The sequence below is a fragment of the Pyxicephalus adspersus genome, chromosome 9 (assembly GCF_032062135.1).
Source record: "Pyxicephalus adspersus chromosome 9, UCB_Pads_2.0, whole genome shotgun sequence".
NCBI classification, from domain to species: Eukaryota; Metazoa; Chordata; class Amphibia; order Anura; family Pyxicephalidae; genus Pyxicephalus; species Pyxicephalus adspersus.
Window position 1 is genome coordinate 20220835 of NC_092866.1, and position 19633 is coordinate 20240467.

Genomic DNA, 19633 nt, shown 5'->3' on the forward strand with positions numbered 1-19633 from the left:
AACCAAACAAGGCTAAAACTCCAATTTGAAACATAAGTTTTGGATCTTTGCCATACAAAGTCTGAATTTGCCTACATCTGGATCTTTTGTATTAACCTGTAGTACATCGGACGTAGGCCTTGGGAGCTAGGTGATAGACATCTAACTTCCTTTAGGTTATCGCGGATACATAGGAGTTTTTTTTTTTTGTTTTAGTGTGTATTCCCATGTTTGCAATGATATGCTTTGACATTTCTATCCAAAGCCTATATACATACAATATATATATAAAGATGTCTTTGACCCATGTATGCCAACCCCAATTATTAAAGTAATCTTGCCATAAAAAGGTGAATTGAACAAAATAAATAAATGCATGTAGGTGTATATGAACCCTAACATTGATATTGAATGTCTCTTCTTTTTGCTTGTAGTTGAGTTTCACATTTGAACACAACCCGAATCTAATTTATAAAAACAGTAAAGTAGATTTATTTTCCAACATTGCCCTCACTGCTTCTGAATCTAGTCATAATGAAAGATTATGCTAAACACAGTACAAGAATAGCAATTATAGGTTATTTAATAGGGATTAGAGGCACTTTAGTGACTCTCAGGTATCCATGGAGATATTTAGAGGGGGAGGAACTATTAATTGATTCCACAGCTAGTACATAGTTTTCCAGCATCACATCACTCAGGCTCTACTCAGACCACGTGATCAGTGTGTGAGCCGCCAGACTACATTTCCCAGCATCATGCTAGCCGGAAGTTTCTCACGCGTTACTATAGCAACTGGGCGCTATTAGATCGAGGAGATGTGGGCAAGGCGGTAATGAGGTGAGAGCGCAATGTTATAAAAGCCCTGACAGAACTTACTATGTTTCCTGCATATGAAGCTCGGGGCCCTTACTGCTAGCTTATACATATAGGAGGAGAACATACAAAGCAGACATTGGTGCTTCAGCTTCTAAGGCAGCCTGCTGCTTAGTATACAAAAAACTGTGGTGACAGGGCCACTTTATGAAATGAAAGCTGACGTTTGTGTGAAAAAAACAAACAAACAAACGTATAATATATAAGCAGTTTTTAATTTGCATGTCCTTTTAACATATGTTGGACTGGTGATTTATTCACAATTATCATCTTTGAAGTAATATATACAATACCCCTTCTCTCAAGGGATATTGTATATATTAATAAACAGTATTTATATAGCGCCAACATATTACGCAGCCCTGTACATTAAATAGGGGTTGCAAATGACAGACGCATACAGACAGTGACACAGGAGGAGGAGAGGACCCTGCCCCCAAGAGCTTACAATCTAGGGGGTGGGGGAAATTGTAATTATTTTCTGCAGAATGGTTAACTTGCTCATTTTTGTATTGATTGGGTACGAGAAGAGTTTCCTGCCAGCGACAAGCCTGCCAGCAACAATTGCTCTGCATTCTCTAGATTGACTTAAAGCGGAAGTAAACCTAAAACAATAAAATCACACTTACCTTCCATTCCACAGATCTGTCTATCCGTCGGGAGGTTTCTTCCTTTGGGTCCTGCTTTGTCCCAGTATCCGTCTTCACCGGGCGCCGACACCTTCTCTTCCCTTCTTCCGTGTTCTTCCTCCTGCGTCACCCGATCTCACACTGCGCAGGTGCAAGATTGGGTGACATAGATTAGGAAATAACTTGCCGATCTCACTGTGCATGCGTGATTTAGTCATTTTCTTTACTATTGATAAAAGGGCTCTTTTTGGGCATGCTTGAGATGCTCAGGCATGCGCAGAAGGAGCAGCCAAGAGCCTCCCTGAATGTGTGACATTATCCCGGGAGGCTCTGCGATCCCATCCATTGGCAATTAAGAATTAAGGGGGTCGGTGCTGCACCCTTTTTTTTTTTTTTTTAATAAGGTTGTTGCACTTTTACCAAAACACAAACGAACAGATTTTTTTCTTTAAATTAAAGCTTTGTTTACCCTTTTATGTGAAGTCTTCCTCCGGGTTCCTGATCTTCAACCATCTTGTTTGGCCTGGTGGATGACATAACTCCTGCATTTGCGGGGGGGGGGTCAGTCAGTCCCAGGATACCCAGCACATCCTGGCGTCATACTTTTGCAGATAAATAAATACCATTTACCTTTATAGGAGCAAAACCATCAATCTCTCCACAATCCTAGTCCAGTCTGTTCCTCGCTGCCCTGTATTCCTTTCTGCATCATCCGATTTTGCACTGCTCAGGTGATGCACAATGTTAAGAAAAATTCCTATCCAATCAAAACGATCTCACTGCCCATGACATCCTGACATAAACTGTTTGCTAAAAAAAAAAAAAAGACTCTTTGGCCAACAGAGGTGCTTGGTTTGGAGATAGTTTGGCATAATAGTTTCCATGCTAAAATATCGGCAGGGCTGCACACAGGATGCCATTGGATGCAATGATGACTGTATAAATGCAAATGGACTCCCATACAAATACATTTTTTAAATATGACAAAAAAGCAGTTCATCTTCGGAATGGCTTGCTAATTGGTATCGCTCAACAAGAAAAATTTAGACTACTGTCGCAAGTCAGCATGATACTGAAATCAGATCTGACATAAACTAAAAATTATACCCAGAAATTGGCTTACGTAGGAAAATTCCAATACTCGATTGCTTAGATGCATTACAGATTGCAGATGAAATTTAAGCATTGCTGTATGTAAACATCATACACATTACGTAATGATCAGTACTTACAAAATTATAAATCCCTATACTATCCTTCGATCAGACACCTGTTGATGCATGTAATTACCAACTTATAAATCATCCAAACTAACTTATATACTTATCTTGAACCAACACAACTGAATGTTCAATCTATGGCTTTACCAACCTCAACACATGAATCTTCGAATCCCCTGAGGAAGCCCACTGAGGCGAAATGCGTTGGGTAGAAGACTGCAACCTTGTGTTGAACAACAATACAAGCTGTAAGGTTTAATTATCTACACCTTGGTCTCCAAAGAATTGTAAGGAGCCAAGTCTTTATTTATTTTGAACTTGATCTCTTTTATGAGATGACTATAATCACACAGTTTCTTTTTCTGTTACGTAACGTTTATAAAAAAATAAGGATTTTAACAGTTATATTATACAAGTTTGCCATAAAAAGCCACTGTTCTTTTTCCTACAATTAGTCCAATCGGCTTGGCAACTACTAGAGTAGTACTTATAGTTAGCGTTTTGTGCGATATATTTCCTATTCTTTACACATATATACCTAATTGAATTTGTAAATACACTTGCCAAAAAAACTCCTCTTTTTCTTTTTTTCTTTTTTCTCTGGTTTTCAATTTTTATATTTGGGGCTGGCAAGAAATACTTATTTCTCATAGCCATGAACTACCTATTTCTCATAGCCATGAACCTACCCAATCTTCATGTTAGAAATATTATTAATAGGAAAAGTCTGTAGCTGTGTACCATTTTAATCATGATTACACTCAACACTGCAGGACTATAGAAAGCATTTGTATCCTTAGTACTCTGGCATAGTAACAGAAGTGTTGAGCTGGAACCTGCCAAACATCCAGTCGTTTATATGCTATCAATAGAAGTGCAGGCTGATTGAGACTGACTGTTATATCTGTGAAAAAAGAAATGTTTAGTAAAAATCTTGCTTTTTATTTATGCCCTAGGGCTTTGCAGCGGTTGAGAAAAATGCCAAGCCACTTATTATAATGGAAACAAATGAGAGCCGCTGAAGAAGCTTTTTCTACTAGCATTTTTGGCATGTGAAGGATTGCTTTTACACGTTTTAGTGTGTAGGTTTGGCCAGTTTTTTAAAGCAGAACTGAAAGTCTAATATTGCAGAAAGACAAGCTGATGTCACTTCCGCAATAAATTAACTTTATCTGCCATCTTGGTTTGCCAGGCCCGAACAACATTACACCCTGTGCAGGACTTCATTCAATCCCACAGCATTGAATGACAGCACTCTGGCAGGTAAAAATTCCTATTGCTGAAGGGTCTTCGCATGTCTCTTTCTGCAATAAAGCTCTGCCTGATGCCAGATTTGAAAAATTGAACTTCAGTTTCACTTTAAGTAAAGTATGGGATAGCTGGATACATCAACAAGCGTAATACAAGACAAATGTCAGAGAGATATAAAAATATTTCATAATAATATTTTGTATTCTCATTTTAAGCCAGCATGTAGATAGGGCTTGTAGACTCTTTATCGTAGTGTTTCTCAACCTTGTTAACATGGTGGAACCCTTGAAATATCTTTCAGGTCTTCAGGGAACCTCTTCTATAATTGCTATATACACAGCTCACAGTACATTAGCATGGTGGTCAGGTAACAGACCTGAGAGGCAAAAATTTCTCAAGCAACCCCCAGAAACCTTTGTAGGAACCCTGGGTGAGAATCACATCCTTATCACATATGTATTGCTATCTTTTTAAAAAATTTCATGTGGTTTACAAGCAGTGGTCGCCAACCTTTTGGACCTCACAGACCACTAAATTTACGGACTCCAGACCGTGCATGTGCGGGGAGCCATGTAACAGTCAAAGGGAAAGAAAGTTCCCCCAGAGCGACGTCAAGATGCCCGAACCCAACCACTCCCGAGGCACAACCCATCCACCGCCCTGAGCCTGCGATCCATACGGGAGGCATGGTTCGCGGCTCTGGCCGGTGCACCCCTTCCAGCAGGGTCTTTCTCCAGACCCCGCTGGGGGTGCACCGGCCAGAGCCGCGGACCATTAAAATTTTCTTGCGGACCACCTGTTGGTGACCGCTGGTTTACAGAATCCAAGTATCTCCATTTCATGATTATTGTGTTATTTCAGTGAATTGCAAATTCTTCCTCTGTTAGTGCCACCTAAATCTTAGTTTTCAAATGGTTAACAACATTCTGTGTAAATCGCTGTGGAGATAAGTCATCTTGATGACTACACTTCCAGTAAACTGCATTAATTAAGTTTTACTACTCTTTCATCAGAACTAAACTCAACAGTGTATCGTTAGTGTTAGTCAGGTAATAATTTTTGATTCAATGTACAGTTAAAATGATGAATTCTGACATAACTGTATTGACATGTGCCTTTTGTCAACATAACTATGTTCCGAAGACTGATCACAAAGTCTTTAATATTTAGTTGGTTTGGGATGTAAGCTTTATTGGTCCCACAGCTTTTTTTTAATATTGTTTTTATTAATAATTCATCATAATTATCTGTACAAAAACAGCCATTCTTTAAATTAGTCGTAGTTAAACCTGTCCTCAGGCCTGAGAATGTATGCGCATACCTACAAATCATTACAAATTTCCATGTGAGTGTCCCAGGCTTTTAACCTTGCCAGAGCAGCAGCTTTGCAAAGCTTGGCCGCTGGACAGGTTATTCAGCAAGGACAACCGAAGGAATTTGATTTTGGGAAACAATATAAAAAAGGGACTTCAGTGACAGAAGTTATTGGTTTGGAGGCATTTTTTGCACAGGGACTGTGGATGTAGACGCTTTATATATAGGGATATATTAGATATGGTTACGTTAGTTACATGCCTGTAGGGGCATTTACTTGTATGTGGGCTCTGGGGATCATCAGATGTGGGGGTATTTTTTTGTAGGGTAGCAACATTGGCATCATATGCATGGACATATATTTGTGTAGGAGTTGTAAAGGGCATAATTTATGGGGAAGATATTTATGCGGGGGTATTTATTTGTTAGGAGCTGTGGGTGACATCTTATAATGGTGCATTTATTTGTAGAGGAAACGTGGTGTTTGTCAAAAGCTGAAAGTACATTTTTGCAAGAGGGCTATGGGGACATCTGATATTGGGGTTTCCATGTTAAATGGGATGTATGGAAAGTGGGGGTATTTGTTGGTAGGAGTGTTGCTGGGAGTAACAGCTGTGAGGACATACAGGCAGCAGGAGGCATCATGTGTTAAAACATTCATGTGTAAGTTTGCCTGTTTATTGATGACAACCTCAGTAAAACTTTTCCTAGTTTCTGCTTGTGGCCACTCAAGTATGAAGATGTGAGGTAGCTTAAGTCCAAACTACTTGTTTGTTGGAGAACTTTGTACTTTCTGATTAATCCTAGAATCCAAAACCATGGCCCGTGCTTATCCCTGGAATATCATTTTGAAAAATTAAATGTATTTGCCAAAATGAAATGAAGCATATGTAGAAATAAACCTGGTTCCCTGTCATACCCCATCTGCTTGCTCAGTTTTTGGCAAGTACTTTGCATTTTGGCTTGCTTACATTATGGTTAAAGAGAAACGGTAGGCATATCTGTACTGATATTGTCACAATACGTAATTACATTTCAATAAGAAGTATTCTTCGTGATGCAGTGGGAACTCTGCTCTTATATGAACTGAATGAAGTAGTGAAATAGGTGAATGTGACTTTTTCAGTATCAGTTGTGGTTGTGGAGTTACCTGAAAGTGCATTTCATTTGTTAACACCCTCATCTTCCTGTTCCCAGAATCCCTTTTTTTCCTGTTTTCTTTTTGTCCTTTTTCGAATGAGCTTTTAGACCAGTAAAAGTTTATCAAACCCAAAAACAAAAACATATTGCATTACTAGTCCTTAAGTGGAACTAAATTCCATGTACACATGATTAGCCAGGTCATTGTAAAATGGATCAGCTGATGTCCCTTCTGCAATAATCTCTCCTACCTCTCTGATCACTCAGGGTTTTTAGGAAAAAGCAGAGATGCGCATGTACAATGTCAGCTTTATTACACTGACTTCCTCTGCATGAGCCAAGAATGAATGAGCTCCTGTGTGGGTGTTACGTCATTTCAGCCCAGCCAATCAAGATGGCCAAAGATCGCAAGAAGGAAGCGAAACAAGGACAAGAACATTTTCTTTAAGTACAAAAGATAATAGTAACAATTATTATTATTATTAATAATAATAAACAGGATTTATATAGCGCCAACATATTAAGCAGCGCTGTACATTACATATACAACTAATAATACTATAATGTAATGCATATATTCAGAAGACATGTTCCTAGCTAGAGATTCTAAAAGATGCACTGTTATCCTAGCCATAAACAAAGCTGGGTATCATGAAACCCAGAAAAAGATAAGCATGAGTAATGCAGCAGGAAATGTTAAATCCTGTGCCCTCTTGCCTTCTTTTATTTGGGATTAATCTGAACCACACCCCTAGGATTAAATATTATCCTTAGTAGGTCATTTCTCTATAGCAATGAACGAAATGATCAAAATAATTTTATTGCTCTTTCTGGCTGGTTCTGTAACAGTTTATATGACCACAGATGTGCAGGGGGTGGCATCCTGTATCAGATTTTAGCTAACATGAAGTAGCTACTTTATAATTTCTGGTTGCTGTGAGTTTTAGTACTTTGGAAATTATTATTGCTTTGTGCTGCATTACTGTTTCTTTTCTCCTCTGCAGATGTTCTGTTCACTATGCATTGCATATTATTCATATAGGTAACCAGATTCTGAGAGTATTTCTCATAAGTCCTCAATTTAAAGTTCAGAAGTGTTAAAGTTATAATGCTAGAGCGATGCTATTGTGTGCCATACCTCTGTTCCCGGAACTGTTTTAAACACTACAAAAAAGATATGTGATGCTGTCTGGCTATATAACGCAGAAGAAATTAAACCCACTTTTATTGCTTCATCATTTTTCTAAATATTTGTGTTAGCTTGTCAGTATTTAACAAACTGTCCCTAGGAACTCATCAGACAATAGAAGCTTCACCAAAGGCCACTGAAACACGAATGCTTTGAGTGCTGTGTGTTCTAGTTAGGTTAAAGCATGTTTTCTAGTCGAATAAAAAGACTTTATGGGCCAAAAGATAAAGATAGATAGACTGTCATAGGTAAACCTGGGAGATCCAACCAACTTGGAATGGATTTCCTAAAATTAATTTGCTTTTTTTTGGAAAATGCTTTAAATCCTAGACCAAAACCAATCCAGGTTTGCTGTATCTCCCAGGTTTACCCATGATAGTCTATTTTCTTCATTCTTGAGAGCTTTAATAAATCAGGCAGCAGTAATTACTGTTACCAAGAGGATCACAAGATAAAAGATGTTTTAAGAAATTCATTAAAAAATGATGTGCTTTAGAAACTGTATAGAATAGGAGTGATGCTAAACATACTGTAAAAGAGATTTGTGGTTTACATATATTTCAATGAAAACTTACATTTCCTGCATCAATTACCCAGAGGTTAAAGTATTGCATTCACATGTTGAGAAGTCACATGATACAGCAGCTATTGGGTGGTCCTGAGCAAAGTGCTTTTTCAACTCCCTCTAAATGTATTACCCTCAATTTGCTTCACTGTTTTGACCTACAAAAGCATTACACATTGATCCAAGCTTTCGCCAGAAGCTGTTGTACTAAAAATCAGGGGCTGGAAATCCACTAAGTTTACACAGTCAAAACCTTTTTTTAGAGTTGGAAAGGATTTGTCAGGTTTTAAATGCTATTAAAGAGATTTCCATTTCATTTCCCTGTTTTGCCACCCATCACCTGGACAGAAATTTAAGGAAAATTAGGACAAGGGAAATTTTATTTTTGTCATTAATCCCAATGTCATAGTTTCTTCATTTGTTTCCTAATTTCTGATGCAATATTTAATCCCCACTTTTGGGCATTTGGAATTGGGCTTTTTTTTTGTAAATTTTGACTGCCGCTTACTTTTTTATGTCTTGTCAATCACTGAAATATTCAGAATTATTCTGCTAAGGGTTTAGTCCAATCAAAGTGGTATTTTATAGCCTGAACCTGACAGGCAGCCTCCTGCCTTTTTTATGTTTTAGCTCCCTGAATGAGCTATCTAACATAACAGGATTGAATATTAGTGTTGGATGGATTGAATCTTTAAAGCGGAACTAAACCCAGTTTGTAATCACCTGTACCCATTCCGTCATGGGCGCTGCAAACTTCTTCCATCTTCCCTTCCTTGTTTCAATCTTCAGCCATCTTAAATGGCTGGCCTGGAACGATGTTACACCCATGAAGGAGCTCGGGAGTTCATTCACTACAGGCAACAGCAGAAGAGGCTAGGACGTGCCGGGTGTTCTGGAAACCAATGCTAAGCTGCGCAAGCACAGCTCAACGATTTTGACAAATGTAGAGACCAATGAGGCAGGTAAAAACCTTTATATAAGGGAGTAAAACAGCATTTTTACTTTGTAGCATAATAGTCACCACTGGTGATGCTTCAGTTTTTCTTTAATTTATTGCAGGTTCTGCCATCATAGAACCTCCTTAAATTCAAACATAAACCATAATTACTGACTGCATGTCTGCTGTATACCTTAACAATGGGCTCACAGCTGATGGTGCAGTGTAATCGTCAGCCTGTTTTTACAGTACACAATAGGCAGCAGCTGCCACTAGGCTAACATAAGGATTATTCAATGTTCAGGTTCAGATGCTCAGGTTGATTTTGCATTCAACTTTAAATAAAACAGCATCATAAGTTTCTCAGGTTTTTTATAGCATCTTCAGCACTGGTTGTAATGCACATGTCTGTAAGAAATTTAGCCGTTTTAAAAGCTGTTGATTCTGTCTGAACCTTATGGCGCACTATTGTCATGTTTACCAATTGTTATTGTATGCATCTCTGTGCAGGATCTAAAAAGACTGAATTGGGAATGATGATGGCATCAGAGCAGCCATTTTGCACTTTTCCAGCCCAGACCTTTACAAGAAGAAAAAATGGAGAATCAAAAAAACTCACATTCAGTGCTTTTTCAGTGGGGGTAGAGTTTTACAGACTGCTGAAACAGGATTCTGCTACTGTCATTCCAAATGTAAGTTTTATTTTTTTACAGCTGATTTCTATACTAAGTTTTTATTGCATGATTATTTGTTTTTTATGTGAAACCCTTAACAATATGTATCCAATGAATGTTTACAGTGATGATTTTCTTGAAATGGTAGTGGATATGATATGAAGCTGGTCATTTTTTTTTTTTTTTTTTTTTTACTTAGGCAGTGACCCCCCCCAATAAAAAAGGAGGGAGAACTATAAAAAAAAGTTTACTTCAACTAATTGTGACTGACTCTTAAGTACTGCTGCAGATTTTTGTAATTTTTAGGCAATTATAGCTTAAACCTCTCTAGCATCACATATTCACTTTCTCTCAACTTACCCCACCACTCCACCTACTGCTCTATTGGACAGTTTGGAACAAGAAGAAAGGGCCTATATTTCTAGTATGGGGAGCATATATTTCTGTTATGGCTTCCCGGGGATTACCCAGGGTGCATAGTCCAAGTGTCTTCTGGCTTTTACCAGAACACCCTGCAAGAGGTTATAGACTAGTATCCCAAGTGGCCACCAAACTACTTTGATGCAAGGAGAACACCAGGTTGTGGCCCCCAGAATTTGCCTACCATGAGCCAAGCAGAACAGATGGCTTCGGGGTAGGGACAGCCAAAGATCAGGTACTGGGTAGGCTGGGATGTCAGTAAAGGCTTATAACCGGCAGGCAGCTGATGAGAGACAGGGTTAAGATGAAATGAGGTCAGGGCAGAGGGCAAGTGGCAATACCGTTAGCATGGTGGCTTAGTGGTTAGCACTCTGGCCTTCGCAGTGCTGGGTCCCAGGTTTGAATCTTGGCCAGGACTCCATCTGCATGGAGTTTGCAGGTTCTCTCCATGTTTGTGTGGATTTCCTCTCACAATTAAAAAAAAATATATGCAGTTAGGGTAATTGGCTTCCCCCCATAATTTACCTTAGAATGTAATAATGACATATGATTATGGTACGGACATTAGATTGTGAGCCTCTTCGAGGAACAGTTAGTGACATGACTATGAACTTTGTACAGCGCTGCATAATATGTTGGTACTATATAAATACTGTGTAATAATATGTGTGTAATAATTAAGGTCTTGACGGCCTGAAGTCAGGGTAGGCTGAAGACAAAAATCAGTGCTAAGATCAGGTTGAGGTATCTGTAAAGGCAAGAACAGGCAGAGTATAGCTGGGTAAAGTCCCAGGTACTAACTACTCTGAGGATCCAGCAACCAGGGACTAATCTGCTCATTGACTGCAGCACATACTCTGAAATCTCCATCAGCTGTCAGTAAGTGCTGGGGATGCCAACTAAAGGGAGGATAAGGATTCTGCAAGCTGCTGGGCAGACGATCTGCGGGCGGAGTGATTGCAGAATCATTCCTCATGGTCCAATGTGTCTGCTTTTGGCTTGGTGACTGGTCCTCAGGTGTCCAGCAATGCCATGAAGAGATGAAGAGACAGAAAGAGTCTAGATACCACAAAGACACCAACTCTTATCCTTATTTTAGTTAAATAAACTGCCTGTGAAAGAAGGTTCTATGTATAATTCATGCAGATAGCAACTCTTCACATTGCTGCTTTCAAGAGCTTCTGCCTCCAGCAGTATATTTCCATACAACACACTTTCGAGTATAAAAGCAAAAACAAAAAGCTATTTTACTTCTGTTTTCCTTCCTGATGTCTCTTATGCCCAGTCCCCCACTGTGCTTAGTAGTTTTTCCTGTCACTACTTTGGCTTGTAGTAATATAAGTGTAAGAAATATAAATACAATAATATTTCTTTGTATGATGGCTCCCCAATTTTTTAGATAAAATACTTAATCCTATGTTGAGTGTTCTTTTTTTCAGTCTATTAATCGCTTGTTATGTAGTTTTATCATTGTAGAGGGAAATACATAAACAGTTTTATACTTGAAATCACATGCATAGCATTATTTATACATTTTAAATATATTTGATTCAACTAACTATATTTTGATTCTAAGTACTTTTAATAAAATATTTTCTATTTTGGTAGTTTACTGTTAATTTTACTTTCTTGAGTGAGATTTTGTTGGTGCATATATTCACCTTTCATTCATTCAGTTACCATTAGCAAAGACATCAATCCTTGTGCAAAACTGGAGCTTACACAGATCTGAGAACTCTCTCTCCAGGGACAGCATTGAGCCAATCAGCAAGTACCATTACTGTCATGTGTTCCTCTATACTTGCAAGCACTGGATATGTTTTGTCTCCTGGGAAAAAAATTACATTTGTGTTGCTGGGGAGAGAGTATTAAAGTAAACAGGGTTTTTTCCTACATTGACCAATCACAACTCTCTGATCTAAACTGTGAAATATATCAGTTACCTGAATACTTGCGTGTGCTGCCGTTCACTGCTCCATGCAGTTCAAATGCTTTAACAAAATCCAAAAATGCAATTTAACAAAATGAGATACCTACCCTTTTGTATCTGCCAATCCACTAGGACCCTCATTGTTTCTTCCTACTGAACTCCTAGCCACAACAGAAGACAGTAAACGGTTGGAGGACAGCAGAAACCAATAAGACCCGCAGGAGACCCAGATCATTACTACTCCATGGGATTGTCTGTATCCCAGCAGTAATGTGTGTGGACCATTTGTACCACACTGTGGTTTTTAGCATCTTGGGCAGCAGGATAAGTAAGTATTCTAATATTCTTTACAGGTAACTGCTTTATTATAAAGTTTGATTCCAGATGGGTTCACTTTACAGATTTCATTTACAGATGCCTTGTGCATCCTTATGTTGTCAGTTACCTGTATCTCCTTTCGAGAGGAACTCAGTCAACAAATTCATTTGACTAAACCTATAGGGTTTTAGCATGTTTACAGTTAAGTTAAATACTGTAGAATTCAGATTTTCCAGCTAATATAACACACAGAACATATTTATCTCTTTCATGTGGTGAAATCAAAGTGACGTGTTACTAATTTTAGTCCCTCTTGCTCAATGTTAATATGCCTACCAGGTTCAGATTTGTTGGCGAACAGGGTAAAACAAATTACCAATTAATTTGGTATTTGCATTTGAATTAAACTTTCTTAAAAAAAATAAAAAGCTACCACAAGGAATGTGTAAAATACAGGTTTGTATTTTATTTCATATTTTAACCATTTGATGTGTATGAATACATGTCAGCGTTACCATTGAGCTCACATTGCTAGCCCCTTGGGATCAGGAGTTGTCATTTTGTTCTCTGTGTGGTGAGTGGTCAATAATACTGTTATTCCAGGGATGACCTAGACGATGTTCTATAATTTTATGGCTGTCATTAAAACATATGTCTGTTATTATGTACATATTGAGAAGGCTTTTAGAGCAGGTCAGTGACCCAAAACATTTGTACCACACATCATCTGTCCTGTAATCAAGCATCTGGAGGCCTTGTACTGTGTAATTATATTGCTAAAAATTCTTCACAGAGAAGTTAAAATGTACTTACTCATCCGTTTGAAAACTACAGAGCTGGCCTGACAAATCTTTTAGCTCACTGTCTGCAGTCTGTAAAGAATTCACATCTAACTTTTTTTCTGGAGTTTTTAATGCTGTTGCCGTTTAAATTGCTGAATGGAAACTGTTGACGCATTTGTCTCCATTTCTGAAACTGGAAAGGCTTTTAATATGCAAATTTGCTCCTACACCTAACACCAAGAATATTTTTTTTTTTTGCTTGTGCTTGTCCTGCTTTAAAGTACCTAGCATTAGAGCTCATTTTTATGTTAAGTCATTGGACCTGATTTATTAAAGCTCTCCAAGGCTGGAGAAGAGACACGTTTGTCAGTGAACATGGGTGATTCAGCAAACCTGGAATGGATTTGTTAAAAGTCACTTGCTATTAGCAAATGTTTTCAATCCTGGACTAGATCCATTCCAGGTTTGCTGAATCACCCAGCCTCCAATCATGAAAGTGTATGTGCAATACTAGCAGGTAAATACTGATACTCTTCCTGGCAGTGCCTCTACTGTCTTTTCTTTCCAGATAACCAGCATCTTCTTTGTTTAGTTATCATCCAGTATCAAAACCTGCTTTATCAACATACTAAAAAAGAAATGCTATTTTTTTGTGTTTTCTTTTTAATACTACCATGTGTGCATGTCTCCCTGATCTATAAATAATGCTTTTGTCACAATCAGGGTTGTTGGGTTTCCTCAAATGCCCTGAGGATACACTTTTGGTTTGCTGAAAGTTTTATGTATAGCTGTGTTCTTTAAACAGTTCCAGGTGTTATCTTATGTCCAGTTAATATGTATATTAAAAGATCATCACTCACAAATGATGGATTGTGTTTAGTATCTGCCTATTTGCATTGAAAAATAACAATACAGTTGTATTACTTTGACAGTTGCTCCTTTATACAATAAATGCAGAGAACTGTCTTTTGTGATTTGCACGATGCTTCACTTTATTAAGGCAAAACTCTACCCAAATAGTATTTTTTTTCAGTTTGAGGCTACATAGGAAAAGGGTTTGTTCATTTTACCATGAATTAGTCAGTTATAGGTAGATCAACTGCTGGGAGCCTTCCTGCAATACTAATTTTACTTCATAAGGCATGCATGTTTGACAGAGGTGTGGAGGTATTCAAACAAAGGTCAAAACAAAAGTTTTAGAATAATTTTTACCACACCAGACTGATTTTTTTTTTTGTGTTCAAAGAAATTCTGTATTTCATTAGCATTTTTTAGATTCTGCAAGATTAAATGAGGCATTTCTGGTAAATTTCTGATATTTCTAACTCACCCATTAAGTAGGTATCCTTACCACAATGCTGCTGCTGCTGTTTATGACATGCAGCCATGGTGTAGAGCAGGGGTCAGCAAACTTTTTGGCTACTAGGCCATTTCAGGCGGCCAGGAAGGCACACTAGGCCGGACTGTCTCTCGAGTCCCTCGCTGATGGCTCTGCCCCACCAGGAACGCCCCTGAAGGGAAATCTCTCTTCTCCGCAATGCTTACGGAGGAGAGGGAACACCTCTGAAGGGTAATCCCTCTCCTCCGCAATACATACGGAGGAGAGGGAACGCCCCTGAAAAGAAATCCCTTTCCTCCGTAACGCATACAGAGGAGAGAAAATGTCCCCTTGCCCCGGTGGCGGAAGTGTTAACCCCAGCCGTGGTAAATAGGGAAGGGAGGCATAACTAGGAGGCTCAACAGCCCGTGGGATTAGGTGGATCGAGCAGGGGGGCATTAGGCCGGAACGCACTACTGGCTAGGCCGTATTTGGCCTAAAGACCAGAGTTTGCTGACCTCTGGTGTAGAGCCTGTGGTGAGTCACAGAGTTCTGTCTACCTAATTAATACTAATAGTAATACAAAAGGAATTAGTTACAATTTCGAGTCACTATATGACAAGGCTTCCCCCATATTTTTTTTCTTTAGAATAATTGTTCTCTGATTTTGTTTTCATGCAACTGAAATGTAAAATATTAAAAAATTTAAACTGAAAGTTCAGTTGGACTTTATTTGCTGTGATGTCAGTGGAGAGTCTTAGAATCTGACTTAGTCTTCAGGCTCTCCTACCAGACAGCAAACATAATTTTAGGCAGTTAAAGTGCATCATTATACTTCAGGTAGACATAAAAATACACATTTCATTGATGCTCTGTATTCATTAATACACACTTTTTTATTATTATTAAACAGGATTTATGTAGCACCAACATATTACACAGCGCTATACATTAAAAAGGGGTTGCAAATGACAGACCAATACAGACACAGGAGGAGGAGAGGACCCTGCCCCAAAGAGCTTACTTTTATACATTTGCAAATTTAGGCATTTTAAGTACTTGCCTCTTGCAGTCCTTGTACAGCAGAGCTTAGACCATGGGAAAAGGAATCAGTATAGGGGAGGAGCATCCTAATGAAGAGTTGGAACAGGGGGACAAAGTGAGAATTTCAGTCTTTTCATTTTCTCTATCCAATCACGGTGGAGATGACAAAGATACCTGTAAGCATTATTGAATAACAGCAGATGCTTTCCTTGTCAGACAGAAATGTGCTATAGCAAAACTATGTAAATCTGAAGAGTGGATAAATAGAAGAATATCACTAACAAAAATCAATGTATGACAAATGTCTACTATTCGTAAGAGTTAGGTTCATAAAACCATATCACGTACAACCAAGGATATTCCCTGGGATTTTCCTAAATTTTGTATTTGAAAATACTTGCTACATAAAATTGGGAACATATCCTAGAATGTCAGTATGTATCAGGATTTTAAAGAGCTCTAAACAATCAAAGAAACATCAAAAGCAAAGGGTATGTGGTGCCTGAACCTCCATGGTATAATGAATTGTACAACTTTTGTTAAAATTAACTGGCTACAATCAGCTACGTCTATCAAAGCCATAGACAACTTTCTAAAAGGTTGTAAACATCCTTTCCATGCACAAGTAAGATCTGATAAAATATTTTTATGAAAGTAAATGGATCGAAAAGATGGCTCGAAGAGGAGTCACAAGAAGGGAAATGGTACATGTGTGTGACATCCTAAGTGTACCTTCTAGTCTTAAGCACTAGGTGGCTGATTGTCAAATGACCCCGACAATCAGGGTTTAATTCGGGTTAGATATTGCATCTGTTGTCCATGCTGATGGAGCCAAGCAAATACTGGGGGCTGTACTTGAAATTTTTTAACATTATTTGCGCCTTGGCAAGATGGAAAGCCTACTGCAAAGAATCCATCTGCATTTTAATGTTCCGTGTTCTATTTCTGCAGTGTAGTTTATTAAACTGTTCCAAATTAATGAGAAAATGAAATCATTGTGTTGAAAGGCAGCACTTATGACCTGTACAAAGCATAAAAAGCAATTATAAATACACAAAAGAAAAGGACGGAATTCAGATAGATTGTGAGTCATGTCTGAATCCATAGGACAGAGAACCACACTTCTTAACTTCTTACTCTTTATATGTTCATCATTCTGACCTGATTGAGTCTTTGGCTCAGTTTCTATAAATATGTGGTTCTCTGTGTACCACCTGTTAAATTTTAAAGGGGCCCTTTCATTACCCTAGAAAAATCAACTACAGGTAACCTGTTGAAAACATGTTTAATACTTACTGGTATCTGATACTTAAGGGTGTGACAGTTGCCAGGCCCCCTGCTAGTCATTCTACCAGCACCAATGTTATTACTGGACAAACTAGCATTGTAGGGGTTAACAGGAGGAACCACTGCTGAAGGGACCAAGTATCCATCTCACCTAGAATTGTCAGATGCAGGCAGCCTTGGACCTCTTTGTAGACCACAATACAGTAAATCGATATTGCTTGGTACAAGACTCTGTCCATCCTGTGACTGGTAAGTTAAGAAACAGCATTAATAACATTAAAGTGGTCATTCCTCCACGCTTTCCACACTCTTTGTAAAAGAAGAACAGAAGAACGGTAAATAATTTTAAGTTTACCCTTTGTTTCAGCTTGATACAGAGATTTTATGGTCAAAATAATACAGTGTTCAATATTTTAGGAAGAAACAGTAATATAAAGTGGAGTTTTAGTTCAAATAAGATGTTCATCTGTAAAATAGGAAAATACAGGATACATTTCTTTTATGAACGTCTAGAAAATGGCTACTGTATCGAAAGGTTTCTTTAGTAAAGGAGGTTGTTTTTTTTCCCTGTGGAGCATCCAGAGGGCTGACTGGACTCTATAGACTTCTCTGTGGAAGAGGGGAATTTACCAAAAGGGAACAGGAAGTATGCAGAAAGCCCAGAGGTAAGAAGGTTTAGATTCAGGTGTACAATGGGGTTTCTGGATGATATCAGGGTGCAGAAATCCTGTTGGGCCGTTCATAGGCCTGAATAAAAACCTCTATTACTTTTACACCTTAGTGGAGGCTTCTCCGAGTGCGACTTGCTACCATTGAGATTTCTGAGCCACATCACCCACTGGTTCAAGGAAAAAGGAAGAGGATTTAGTTAGTATGGTTAGGGAGGTAATTTGTGTTATTTTATTTAAAATTATTGTTAGCCTTTAGGCCTCTGTTAGACCTACTGTATGTAATACAGGAATGTTTGTGTCCCCATGGTGATAACACAAGGCATTCTGTTCAAAGTTTTGCTGCGCCATTCATTCATTTTGGAATAACATCCTGATGGACTAGTACAGTAGGTGCCTGTGACCTTGGACTGACTTGTATATCAAAGCACATACTTTACATTGTAAGGCAGCAGTTTTTTTTCTTTGACTTGCATTGACAAACAGTTGGTATTGGAATGGCTGCCTGAATATAAAACACATAAAAACACAGCAATGGATTAGGATATTTCAACCAGCATTTTGCGCAGCATTTCTTCGCTCTTTCCCTCCTCTAACTGTGCTGATCTAAGCCAGCGTCCTCCCCCACCGTTGTATACTTACACTCACCGCAGTGGGGTCCTAGCACTTGAAGTCTCTTGCCACTAATAACCTATTGGCAGCTCTCTGCAGTAGAACACATGACCTGTAGGCACCATAAATAAGTTATTAGTGACAGAAGACTTTATGTTCTTCTTGATTTTCTGCAGTGAGACAACCCTTACAAATCAACAGCATTGGTATTAAATGCAAGGTCCAATAAAGGCAAGAGTGAGGGTTAATGTAGAGTTTCTGGTATAAGCCAGAAAGGTGCCAATACCTGGCACATGGGCTGTGGTGGCAGGGTAATTATGATATTATGCCCAGCATCCACATACATTGACACAGCATCTTCAATGTCCAGGGGAAGCACATTCAGAGTGGTTCCTGCAGTGGAACCTGTTTCTCTAATTTCAAGCTCTCCCCATTCCCCAGATTCTGATATTACACAGACACTATAATGGCTGCATAAACCCCCAACCACTGTTGCTAGCCATCTGTACTTCATCTGTAGTTACAGCTGAAAGCTTTTTTCAGAAGCACCATTCACCACCCTGCCTGCAACCATTTCCTCGCCACCACTGTGCCATCACTTCCCATAACTAAGACCTATTTACCACAGTCTTTTAACCCCCCACCCATCCTCCCAACTCACACCTATACACAGACTTCCATTTTTACATGTGTGCCTCCACCACCCTTTTCCCTTTTTTTTCAGCACCTCCAACATGCCCCCACTTGCCACTGCACCAATGCCTCAGCACACTGCTGTTCTTTCCACTATACCATTGAGATACCCTTTATTATTTGCCCCTTAACAAAGGGGCACACTTTTGCTAGTATTTCTTGTAAGCATTTTCAGGCAGTACTGGCTCAAAGCAGCGCCCGCTCCCTTTCCAATTTGTAAAGAATAAAAAGAGATTACAGAAAAGTAATAATGTGAACACAGGTTCACATAATTTATGCTAGTTGTATCAAATATACTGTACATTTAATGATCATGTTGAAGTACATTCCTGACAAAATGTGCTGCATGTAAAGTACTATGTACTATAAAAAAGTAGTATGCCTGATTTAGGATAGGCAAGCCAGAGGATAGGGGCTACTGCAGAATTGAATCTACTTCTCCTTGGTCCCTTGGCAATGCCAACATCTTCACCTGGTTTGGGATCCTAGCCATCTTGATTGGCCAGGGAACAATGATGTAATTCCCACATGAGCTCATGGGAGTCCAGTATTTTTGCAGCAGATGCAAATCATGCAGACAACATGCTCATTGAAGCTGAGATGTAATATATCGCAACTTAACAAACTTTAGATGTCTTTTCACCTGGAAAACTTGTGAATGACACAATTCTCTTCCTACAATCTCTAGACTTATTTACTGTACAGAAGGTGCCATATTTCACGTACATATTGTTCTCATAAAATGAGGGTGTAGGAATTATTAGTTTACAGAAGATTATTTGAAATA

The 19633-nt window shown here is 38.7% G+C and overlaps 1 protein-coding gene across 1 annotated transcript in view; it reads left to right on the top strand.

Moving 5' to 3' along the window:
• Positions 1–766: 766 nt before the first annotated feature.
• The window catches only part of LOC140338498 (uncharacterized), a 153772-nt gene continuing 134905 nt past the window's right edge, over positions 767–19633 (top strand). The window contains exons 1-2 of the mRNA XM_072422737.1: positions 767–819; positions 9611–9792. Coding sequence (XP_072278838.1) covers positions 9634–9792 — 159 coding nt within the window. The 5' untranslated portion in view covers positions 767–819; positions 9611–9633. The remainder of the gene's footprint in view (positions 820–9610; positions 9793–19633) is intronic.